This window comes from Sardina pilchardus, chromosome 15 (genome assembly GCF_963854185.1).
Source record: "Sardina pilchardus chromosome 15, fSarPil1.1, whole genome shotgun sequence".
Taxonomy (NCBI): Eukaryota; Metazoa; Chordata; class Actinopteri; order Clupeiformes; family Clupeidae; genus Sardina; species Sardina pilchardus.
This window is the reverse complement of record NC_085008.1, coordinates 33579302-33591970: the sequence shown is the minus strand read 5'-3', so window position 1 is coordinate 33591970 and position 12669 is coordinate 33579302. Positions and strand designations below refer to the sequence as shown.

General features: G+C 37.3%; 1 protein-coding gene across 1 annotated transcript in view; it reads right to left on the bottom strand.

The window, feature by feature from the left end:
• LOC134102296 (cation channel sperm-associated auxiliary subunit gamma-like) overlaps positions 1 to 12669 on the bottom strand; it is a 445552-nt gene that overhangs the window by 317294 nt on the left and 115589 nt on the right. Inside the window, exon 7 of the mRNA XM_062556364.1 lies at positions 5178 to 5294. Coding sequence (XP_062412348.1) covers positions 5178 to 5294 — 117 coding nt within the window. The remainder of the gene's footprint in view (positions 1 to 5177; positions 5295 to 12669) is intronic.

Below are 12669 nucleotides of genomic sequence, written 5' to 3'. Positions count from 1 at the left end.
TCATTGGCTACCAGCGATTTTCAGTGCAGAGCGCTCCATACTGCCAGACGTTTTACAGCATTTTGACTGTTTTTCCAAGATCCACCGAACGGTGAGCTTTATGACTATGTAAACACCGAAGGTACCAAATGAAAGAGTAGACTCTTCTTTCACCAGGAAAAAACGGTTTGTTTCTATCGTTTTCCGTTCTTTAGTAATCGTCAGTAGAACATGGGTTAGTTTTGCTAAAAACACCTGTTTTTGACCAAAAAATTGAGAAAACGATCTTTTTGTGCAAATCAACTTTTTAATGTTAGCGTTTCAGTAGTATGTCAACCACGATTGCACTGTTATCTCGTCAGTCTCGTCAAGGTTGCTAGGGACTCTGATGGTCGCTATAGACTCTGAACAGGACGGTAGACAAAGTTGTTGTTAGTCTATATAGCAATATCCAATTCCAATGGATCATACCGTTTACGTGTTTTCCATCCTTGATGTAAGAAGTAAGCATATTTATTCTCTGCATCGCGTGCAAACTAGATCCACTGTGCTCCATCTTTAGTGTGTTTGCCTGTTGTACAGTGCCTATAGAAAGTCATCATACCCTTTTGAAATAGTTACTTTTTTTGTCTTACAGCCTGAAATCAAAACCAATTTTAAAAACAATATTTTTCAGTTTTATTCACAAATATAGCTGTACAACATCAAAATAATGAAAAAAAAGTAAACAGTTCTGAAAATTAATAAAAAAAATAAAAACTAGAATAACAGGGTTGGAAAAGTCATCATACCCCTGACTTAATACTTTGTATAGCTTCCTTTTGCTTTCATTACAGCCCTCAATCTGTTTGGATATGTCTCTATTATAGCTTTGCACACCTAGATTGGGGAATATTTGCCCAATCTTCCGTGCAAAATTGTTAAAATTCAGTCAAATTCTGTAGGGAGTGGCGATGGACTGCTCTCTTCAAGTCAATCCACAGATTTTCTATAGGATTTAAGTCAGGGCTCTGACTTTGCCACTCAAGGATATTCACCATCCTATCCTTAAGCCACTACTTTGTTCTTTTGGCAGTATGTTTAGGACCATTGCCGTGTTGGAAGGCGAATGACCTGCCCATATTCAGCTGTCTAGCATGGGGGCTGCAGATTTTCCTCAATCATTTGGGTGTACTTGGCAGCATCCATTTTCCCTCCTATCCTGACCAATTGCCCAGTCCCCACTATAGAGAAACATCCCCACAACATAATGTTGTCCCCACCATGCTTCACACTAGGTATGGTGTGTTTTGGGTGTGTTTGGGTGTGTAAACTGTGTTTGGTAAGCGCCTGGAGCTCAGTCCATAAAGTTCAATCTTAGTCTCCAAAAAGTTCAATCTTAGTCTCTTCTGACCATAAAAGCTTTTTCCACATGGTAGCAGAATATTCCAGATGTGTTTTTGCACTGAACTCCAAGCGCAATGTTTGGTGAAAACCAAACACAGTACACCACCCAAAACACACCATACCTAGTGTGAAGCATGGTTGGGGCAACATTATGTTGTGGGGATGTTTCTCTTCAGCAGGGACTGGGCAATTGGTCAGGATAGGAGGGAAAATGGATGCTGCCAAGTACACCCCAAATTCTTGAGGAAAACCTGTGTCCCTCTGCTAGACAGCTGAAGATGGGCAGGTCATTCGCCTTCCAACACGACAATGATCCTAAACATACTGCCAAAAGAACAAAGCAGTGGCTTAAGTATAGGATGGTGAATATCCTTGAGTGGCAAAGTCAGAGCCCTGACTTAAATCCTATAGAAAAACTGTGGATTGACTTGAAGAGAGCAGTCCATCGCCGTTCCTTACAGAATTTGACTGGATTTTAACAATTCTGCACGGAGGATTGGGCAAATATTCCCCGATCTAGGTGTGCAACGCTATAATAGACATATCCAAACAGATTGATGGCGGTAATGAAAGTAAAAGGAAGCTCTACAAAGTATTAAGTCAGGGGTATGATGACTTTTCCAACCCTGTTATTCTAGTTTTTATTTTTTTATTAATTTTCAGAACGGTTGACTTTTTAAAAATTATTTTGATGTTGTACAGCTACATTTGTAAATAAAACTGGAAAAGATTGTTTTTAAAATGGGTTTTGATTTCAGGCTGTAAGACAAAAAAAAGTAGCAATTTCAAAAGGGTATGATGACTTTCTATAGGCACTGTATATGTCTCTGCATGTGCATTCTAGGCAGATACTAATCATCCAAATGGCACTGCTGCCATCTAGTGGTTCGGATCGCTAGTACAGTCTGTTTACAAGCCTGAAACTCTGCCAGATCGTTCCCAAGCCCACTCAGGAGCCCTCCCCATTGAAAAAGGCAATTGACGTCTATATGGCAACGTATGTGTCAAAATTGACGTTTAAAGACGTCAATGGCAGTGAATGAGTTAAAAGCTAATGGTGAGCCCTGCAAAAACATTAGTTTCATTAACTTTGCATCATCAGTGTAACTAGTTAAATAGTTGACATTACTTGCTGAATATTTTCATATGCACATTCTGGGAGGTGTTGATTGGGGGCAGCCGTGGTGTACTGGTAGGGCTTCGGCTTAGGCCTTGTAACCGGAGGGTTGCCGGTTCGATCCCCGAGCGCCGCTGGTTGGGCAGGCAGCTCACTGCTCTGGGTTAGTGTGTGATTCACCTCACTGTGTGTGTGTGTGCTGTGTGTGTTCACTAATTCGGTTACATTGGGTTAAATGCAGAGAAACTAATTTCCCTCACGGATCAAAAAAGTATTCAATTCTATTCTATTCACATATGAATGAAAGAAGCTGCAATTTATGAATATGTTGCTTTGTGACATAGATAACCAGCTTGCTCTGGCAGAAATCCTCGGTGTTCTTGCTCCATGTAGTTTCATGTTGCAGCCACAGGGTTGCAGCAACAGCGCGTAGCCTAGCAGGAAAGCTGCTGCGCATTAACTAATTTGGACTATTTTGAACGCTTAACAGGTAGATATTCTGTCTGCTCATTTTGTAGACGAAAATCAAGAGAGATTATCTTAATTTTTATATCATGAAAAACATTTCAGTCTCGTCTTTTTTCGTCAACAGTAATGCATGTTAATATAGTCCTAGTCAGTGTTTCAGGACATTGGTGCAGTCTCGTCATGGTCTTGGTCTGGGAAAAAAAGGTTGCTGACGAACATATTTACTCTCGTTTCGTCTGATGGAATTAACACTAGTGCTGCACAAAGAAAAATATATATAATAAGTGGGTAATGTATGAAATGGTAATATGTATGCAATTTCATGGTAATAATATTTTTAAACCACATATTACAAATATTGAATGTGTAATTTCTAAACAATTACTGTGCAATTACCATACAATGCAAATAACTTGGATTTAAGGGTAAAATAAAATGGAAATAACTGCTGTAAATATGTACTTACCGAAGCAATAAATATTTAGGATTTACTTATTGTGACATTTTATTTAAGTTATTTGCATTGTTGTTGTATGGCATTTGCACAGCAATTGTTTAGAAATTACACATTAATTACATTGCATGTGAATGCAATGTACTGTTATCCCTATTCTTCTTAATGTTATTATTCTTCTTCCGACCAAAATCCACGGTTTATAACGCTAAAACCACTTAACCGTTTGACGTCATTCAAACACTCATACAAAGGTCTTGTAACGGAGATTTGACGATTGTATTTTTCACATCTGTGAACTTCATACTTTTTGAGATATTTACGATAAAAGAGTTTAAAATTCCCATAGAGTTTATATTGAGACCCTTTGCCGGCAAAGATTAATTGTTATGTCAGTGCTCAGCTGTCAGTAATCAAGGATCTTTGCTGCGCTAAACCAGGCTAAACCTACTGTTGTAACAGCTGTGTAAACATTCTACCATGCCACAGAGCTGCAGTAGGCTAAACCTGGACGTTATCGTCTTGTCTCCTCCTGTAGGCTACTCCTTAAGCCTACTTGATTTGTTAACATCGTTACAGTAACCGGTTTGCTCTAGGTAACGTTATCAACAGCTAAGACGATCTAATCTAACATCAAAGTATTAAGATAACACTGTATTAAGATAACGACAAACATAACTTGCTCCAGGCTAACGTGGTCGGCTGCAGCCAACAGGGCTTACACAACATCTTCACAGTGCAGCCTATACATCACCGATCTTCACCCAGCGTTTTAAGTCCAACCGGATAGACATAGGCCTGGCCTACTAGTTGTTGCACCATTTACAGTAGGTTTGCCTTTTTCTCACAGTCGTTTCTGATACAAACTGCATTAAGTTGCTATCATTTTCACGTTTGTTTGTTAGCAAGCTAGCACTCGTTTTAGCTAGTTACTGCTAGCCAGGCAATCATTTAAAGCTTTCATATCATTCACAAATCCAAAAACCTTTGTTAACAGCTTATTGTACATTCCTAATAGGATCACACACACATAACACTTCGAAGAACATACTAGCTCATCCTGTAATATGTTTGTGTAGCCAACATAAAATATCCTGTAAGAACGTTTTGCTAGATATCCTACCTGTTGCTGCATCATCGTTGATTATTGTTTGAGATTGTATTCCGTATTCCAATACTTTTAACCTGCATTAAAGTGTAGATATGTAGGCTATGTAAGCTACCAGTCGTTTCAGTAGGCTACTAAAGTGTCAGCGCTTGCAACTCGTTTGAAGTTGGCAACTTCAGTCTTTTAAATTCTAATAAATGAGGAGTTATTTTCCAAAATACTATGTTGATGCATTTTCATAAATCACTTTTTAAATGTGGGTTTCAGTGGAATTGGAATTGAGTTATTGTTATTTATCTATGCTTCTGTGTCATACATAGTATGTTGTCTTTTTAACTATAGGCCCAATACAATGTTTTACACAGCAACCTTTTTGCATTTACATGCAATGGTAATTCCTTCCATGGAATTACATTTTCTAGTTATTTGTAATATGTGGTTTAAAAATATTACTAGCATGAAATTGCGTATATTACCATAACATTACCCACTTATTACTGATCTGTAATGTAAAGCGTTACCTATTGCCTTGAAACTGTTGATGTGTTTGGTATCAAAACTTGGTAGTGGTGTCTGTTAGTACTTTTGAATGATTTGACTGATTCAACAACAGAAAGAGATTCATTTGAATTTAGTCTGGGATGTGTTGTTATGTGCATCATTACCATGCAAGACAATATGGTAGGTCCAGTGATTTTCGCTATAATAGAGCTTCACCAGAGCAATGCTGGTCCCATCTTCATCTGCTCGATGCGTCACCCATCTTGTCAGACATGTTTCCTCTGTAAACAGAAAAAACAGGCAAAATTACTTTTACCAAAATTCGTGCACACAAACATACAGTCATGGCTAAAAGTGTTGGCACTAGGGATGCAAATTATCGATTAATTAATCATTAGTTGATTGCCCTTATTGATTGATTAACGATTAACTGATAAGCGGCTTCTTTTTCTGAGAATGTAAATTCCTCTTGATATCATTAGTGTCTTTAACATAAGAAGCAAAATATTGTTTATAAGGTGAATGAAAAGGCATGCGATATTGGGTGATTCCATGTCAAATCAGGACACTTTCGGACCTCATCGTCACAAATCTTAATGAAACTTGGTATGCTGATTTAAAGAGACCCTATGCAACTTTCGGTAACACTTTACATTACAGATCAGTAATAAGTGGGTAATGTTATGGTAATATATATGCAATTTCATGGTAATAATATTTTTAAACCACATATTACAAATAATTAATGTGTAATTTCTAGACAATTACTGTGTAATTACCATACAACAACAATGCGAGTAACTTGGGTAAAATAAAATGGTAATAACTGCTGTACATATGTACTTACCAAAGCAATACATATTTAGGAATTACTTATTGTGACATATTATTTCTGTAATTATACCAACCTGATGGTGCTATGAAGGACTAAATGACATAGTAACTTTTAAGTGTTATGGCACAACTACACAATGGTCAAAGTTTTTGTGGTAGTTAGTTTGATGGTAAAATGTGACCTGTTATCTGTTATTATGATGAAATAAATAAGGTAATTTCACATTAACTGCATGGTATCAGGGCTGTAAAATGCAGTTTTGTCTTTTCGAAAGGATTTCAACAACTCCCCACTGTACAGAAAAGACAAAACAGTATTTTACAGCCCTGATACCATATAGTTATTGTGAAATTACCTAATTTATTTCATCATAACAACAGATAACAGGTCACATATTATGTCAAAGTAAGTAAATCCTAAATATTAATTGCTTCGGTAAGTACATATTTACAGCAGTTTTTACCATTTTATTTTACCCTTAAATCCAAGTTATTTGCGTTGTTGTATGGTAATTGCACAGTAATTGTCTAAAAATTACACATTAATTATTTGTAATATGTGGTTTAAAAACATTATTACCATGAAATTGCATACATATTACCACAACATTACCCACTTATTACCGATCTGTAATGTAAAGTGTTACCCAACTTTCTGCAGGAGACGATCGCTCCTTGTTTACATCTGGAAGTCTGAGACGAAGAACCACGCTTGCAATTTATACAGTGGCTTATAAGTATTCATACCCATGCTAAAGTTGACTAAAAAGAGGAATATAAAATCATCTTTTGAGAATTGATTGTAATGCCTTAATTCAAAAAATGAGTAAAAATCAAACCGTTAAGGACACTAATTTTCTTTGATTTGCATTGAGCTCAATGAGCATCAAACAGGCTAATAGGCTAACTGGAAAAAGCACCATGCCAATCTCTAGCTATGGTGAAGGGTATGTGATGATGTGGGGCTATTTTAATTCCAAAGGCCAAGGGAACTTTATCAGGATGCATAATATCCTGGATCCATGAAATAGCTGGTCTTTAAAAATAAAAACATATACAAAAATCCTCCTGCTCCTATTGGAATTTAACATAGGGGTCAATTACTTATGCTCCCTGTATTTAAAGAAGAACATTTATCTATTTACGATACATTCTTCAATCACAAAGAAAATTAGTGTCCTTAGCGGTTTGATTTTTACTCATTTTTTGAATTAAGGCATTACAATCAATTCTCAAAAGATGATTTTATATTCCTCTTTTTAGTCAACTTTAGCATGGGTATGAATACTTACTATACCCACTGTATATTTAAATATAGCCTATACATGTATAAATATACACGCTAAAGCTGTCGGGGAAGCTCTGCAGAGAAAATGCAAGCATAAAACGAGTGCAAACGAAAAACGAAACCGAAACCAGAGATGAAATCGCCAATCCTGCATAGTTCCTCTTTAATCATTATGAGAAACCATCAGAAATTAATTTGCACGTTTCTTGCATCAATATTAAGGGAGATTCAGACTAAGAAAGTTTGAATATTTTTTTTACCCAAAACGAAAGGTAGCCAAGTTATCAGAGATTATAATATCCAAAATTGAATAGCAAAAAAATCTATATTTTAAATGTCTTAATTTTTTCTCTAAAGCTAGCCTGTAATGTCCTTGACATCTCCAGATAAAATTGGTCTGTAGTTTTTGAGGCATTGCAGAGATATTGTGAGGCATTGCCACTTTGACATGAAACTGTATTGCAAACTAAGGTGTAACTATTTCAGTTAATTTAGTTTTCAGCTATTCTAAACTTGCATTGATTCATTCATACATAAATCATTGAGTTCATTTTAATTGGACTAATGTTTTCCTCTTGTGTGACCTGTGACATTTCGGAATCTAACAAAGCAACATGTGCGTGTTGGTGGGCATGTGCATGAACAACACACATGCCCAACAAATTTGGTCAATTTTCCTGAATGTATGTGTCAACCACAACATACAACACGCTAGGTGGCGCTATAGAGTCCCTAAGCCACACCCTAGGCCAGAGCTCTGTCTCTGTATCCATATTTGTAGTCCAAATTTGAGATTTGAGCTATGGCTATAGAGTCCCTAAGCCACACCCTAGGCCAGAGCTCTATCCATAGGCGTATCTAGGTCCATTTTGGGGGGGCTTCAGCCTCGCAGTGAACGACATAGCCTACAGTAGTGAGATTGTAAGTTGATACCAGTAATTGTTCATTGCTTAATGTTGCCAATGCCTACATTTAGCTATGGGGAAGAAAAGGTGATATTGCAGCCTGGCGATAGGCTATTTGTCTATTTCATTTGATTTTGGCAGCTAAATGGAACGTTATGGAAAATGGCAACATCGAACAACCAAACTGCGAGTGAAAAATAAATGGCATTAGCATTAGTTTTTGCCATGGGAACATTTAAACTGTCTTCAATTCATTGGCTAGATGATACGAAGATGTTTCAAGAAGTTAGTGAGGAGCAGGAGAGAGACAAGGGAGCTGATGCTGAGGTGGTCTGCGTGATTGAGGTGATTAAACGTTGCAAATGTCACATAAGCCGAATGGGAACCGGAGGAAAAGTTTCAAAACGTTGTGGCCGCTGAACTTGGCTTTTGCAACAGGCTTTTGACTGAGTTCGTTTTATTTTGTATGATGGGTGTGTCAGAATCAGAAATGTCACCCTATCGGCAAAATATGTGTAGCCTAATTAGACAACAGTGTACTATAGGCTGTGTAGACAACATGCACAACAATATGTGTAGCCTATGTAGAGACAACATGCACAGCATTCAACTCAGTTGATTGGCATAATAACAATGAAAAGGCGAAAGGAGAGAAATCTCCACATTTATATGCATGTTATCAAAGTTGGATAAAAACACAAAACAAATAGTGATGATCCATGTGTGTAGGCTAGGCCTAATGCATCTCAAACTCAACCCAGGCATTCCCAACCCCTCCTAAGGAGTTGTCTTATTCATGCCCTTTATGTCCTTATTTAATATAATTCTGGCCTAGGCCTACTGAGTTGCTCTCACTGTGTAGGCTTAGCCTAAAACCTAAATTAGGGGTGTAAAAAACAGGCATAGGCTACCTTTATGCATTTATTTTAGTAATAGTTGGCCTATCCCATTCCCAACATCATCTAGAAATGACCAACAATGAGCAAGCCTTTGTAGGAACGCTAAACATTTTTCTGTGCACGCTTTGCGCGCGCATTACAAAACACACTCGTGGGGCTAAGCACCCCTAACCTCTCAATCCTAGATACGCCCCTGGCTCTATCTCTGACTATCGATAGCAATAACGCACAAGCCCACCAAATTTGGTTCATTTTCGTGAATGTGTGTGTCAACCACAACAGACAATGCGCTAGGTGGCGCTATACAGTCCCTAAGACACCCTTGGCCAGAGCGCTGTCTCTGAATAGCTATACAATAACACACATGCCCACCAAATTTGGTTCATTTTCGTGAATGAATGCGTCAACCACAACAGACAATGCACTAGGTGGCACTATAGAGTCCCTAAGCCACACCCGAGGCCAGAGCTCTGTCTCTGAATAACTATGGCAATAACACACATGCCCATCAAATTTGGTTCATTTTGGTGAATGTACGTGTCAACCACAACAGACAATGCGCTAGGTGGCGCTCTAGAGTCCCGAAGCCACACTCTAGGCCAGAGCTCTGTCTCTGACTAGCGGTAGCAATAACACACAAGCACACTAAATTTGGTTCATTTTCGTGAATGTATGTGTCAATCACAACAGACAACATGACAGAGTGTTCTTAACCCTTCTTTAACCCTTTGTTGACTGCCCGAACATTCCATTTTTTCCACACTTGATGACCTCGTGGCACAAAAAAGCTTGCTGTGTGGCCATACTACATGGCAGAGATAAAATATACACACCATTGTAATCAGAAGAAAGAGCACTTCAAAATGGTATAAAACATAAGTAATTATGTGTGAGGGTAGCATAATTATTTTTATAAATATGCTCAAAATTAATCCGAAAAAAAAGAGAAAATTACAGTTTTTCAACATAAATCTTATTTTTCTCTAATTTCTGTTGTAGATAGAGAAAAACTTAGAGTATATGACAGACCAGCAATGTTGTCCCCTACTCAAGGAAAAAAACAGAATCAATTTATCACTTTCTGCTCAAAAGTTATGGTCAATTCATTATGTCCTGTACGTTTGCAGAAAATAGTAGAATGATGACCTCGGGGCACAAAAAAGCTTACAGTGTGGCCATACTACATGGCAGAGATAAAATATACACACCATTGTAATCAGGAGAAAGAGCACTTTAAAATGGTATAAAACATAAGTAATTATGTGTGAGGGTAGCATAATTATTTGTATAAATATGCTCAAAATTAATCCGAAAAAAGAGAGAAAATTACAGTTTTTCAACATAAATCTTATTTTTCTCTAATTTCTGTTGTAGATAGAGAAAAACTTAGAGTATATGACAGACCAGCAATGTTGTCCCCTACTCAAGGAAAAAAACAGAATCAATTTATCACTTTCTGCTCAAAAGTTATGGTCAATTCATTATGTCCTGTACGTTTGCAGAAAATAGTAGAATGATGACCTCGGGGCACAAAAAAGCTTACAGTGTGGCCATACTACATGGCAGAGATAAAATATACACACCATTGTAATCAGAAGAAAGAGCACTTTAAAATGGTATAAAACATAAGTAATTATGTGTGAGGGTAGCATAATTATTTTTATAAATATGCTCAAAATTAATCCGAAAAAAGAGAGAAAATTACAGTTTTTCAACATAAATCTTATTTTTCTCTAATTTCTGTTGTAGATAGAGAAACACTTAGAGTATATGACAGACTAGCAATGTTGTCCCCTACTCAAGGAAAAAAACAGAATCAATTTATCACTTTCTGCTCAAAAGTTATGGTCAATTCATTATGTCCTGTACGTTTGCAGAAAATTTTAGAATCTTTACCGAGTAGAATGTCTTCACTGCCCGGTTTGACATTTGACTCAAAATCCAGACAGAATGGTCAAAATAAGTTATTTTGGCCATATATCCATGAGACAGAGCTATATATGGTATGTTTCACTCTACTTTAGGACAGGTAATACAAATCTTTATGGAAAAGAAAGTGTTAACCTTTTAGTGACCCAAGAAAAGTTGCACCTAAATAACCCAAATATGTACATTTTAACTTTTTTTTGGAAACCACCACAACACCCAACATCTATTTTGATTGTATTTAGTTGATTTATTTGCAAACATAAATTATTACAAACCATATTGCTTCATTTTTTTTTAGATGTGGTAACTCAATAAAGAAGTGCACTTATCAAATCACGAAAAATAACAATCAATAAACATAAGCAGCAATGGACAAAAAGTCAACCATCAACTAAAAAAGTGCTTCTTATTTAGGATGAAAAAGCATGCTATGAACAGTCAATCAATAAAATCTAAAAAAATGTCTTATGGTCAACAATAAATGTAAATTCATTGGTAAGTGCATTTCCAATAAACAATCAATAGTGAATGAACACTCATATCAGATCAATGGTAATGGAAAGTGCCTCCTGCTTTCATGTGCAATAAACAATAATCTCTTGTCAATCACTATAAACAGTACCCAAGGAATATGATCAGTGACAAATTCCCCAGGGTTTTGTATAGAAGCATAAACTATGTTTTGATTTCACCATTCCACAGCAACATGCTGGAATGGTTGGTAAAGTGCTTTACTACACGTCACCTTGAAAGTCTCTAACAGGCCAGTGATTTTGCACAGTTTATCACGCTCATCTTCAGCACCAGTATCTACAACATGGAGCATTGGCATCAATGCTTTGAACCGGTCTCTTGACATTATGCTGCGTGCCCACAGGCCATGGTACATGGTTTTGGGGCTCCAGTATCTGTAAAAAGAACTGACTGGGACAAGGCCACAAAACATTACAAGGGCCATCAGTCGTGCCAATTCATCTGGACTGGTTTCTTTCCTTGTACCATCTGTGCCACCATAATAGGGCTTTCTGAGGATTTCCTCCCAGGCATAAGCATTTGTGTAGGTGCATTTGTAGCAGAAGGGCATCTGTAGAAAAAAGTTTTTAAAAATCTATGGCTTTGGTCATGGTACCTCGTGTTACTTGTACATCTAGGTGAACGCCAGGCTGGCGTACAGGACGGACAGATGGCAACTGGTTGAGCATGTCTGGATCATCATAGCTATATGTCTGGACAACAGGTTGATTCACTGGATGTGCAGCTCTCCCTGGGCACGGTCGCTCTGGCATTCCTTCTGGTCCTTTCAGGTTCAAGGGTCAGGGTCATCCTCCTCTGAGTCGGTGGCAGAACCAGGAGAATGTTGAGTTCTAAAAGTTGAGATAAAAAAAAAAAAACAAGACAAGTTGTTCACAACCTAGGTCAAGGCTAATTTCAGTCAGAAAAGGTTGTAGCAGAAAAGTTGCTACTGACTACATGTCATTATTTTCTTTCTAGAAGTTGAGATGGAAAAAAAAGTAAGTTGTTTACAACCTAGGTCAAAGCTAGATTCAGTCAGAAAAGGTTGTAGCAGAAAGGTTGCTTACTTACTAAATGTCATTAGGCTTTCTGTCTAGAAGTTGAGAGAAAAAAAAAAACAAGTTCAATGTTCAACACCTAGGTCAAGGCTACTTTCAGTCAGAGAAGGTTGCTACTTAGGCCTACTAGGCATGCCTTTCTTATATGCCATTACTTTCTTATAGGGAGCACAAATAGACATTTCTGGAACTAAACAGAACGAGTAACACTGATATTTATTTATTCCTTC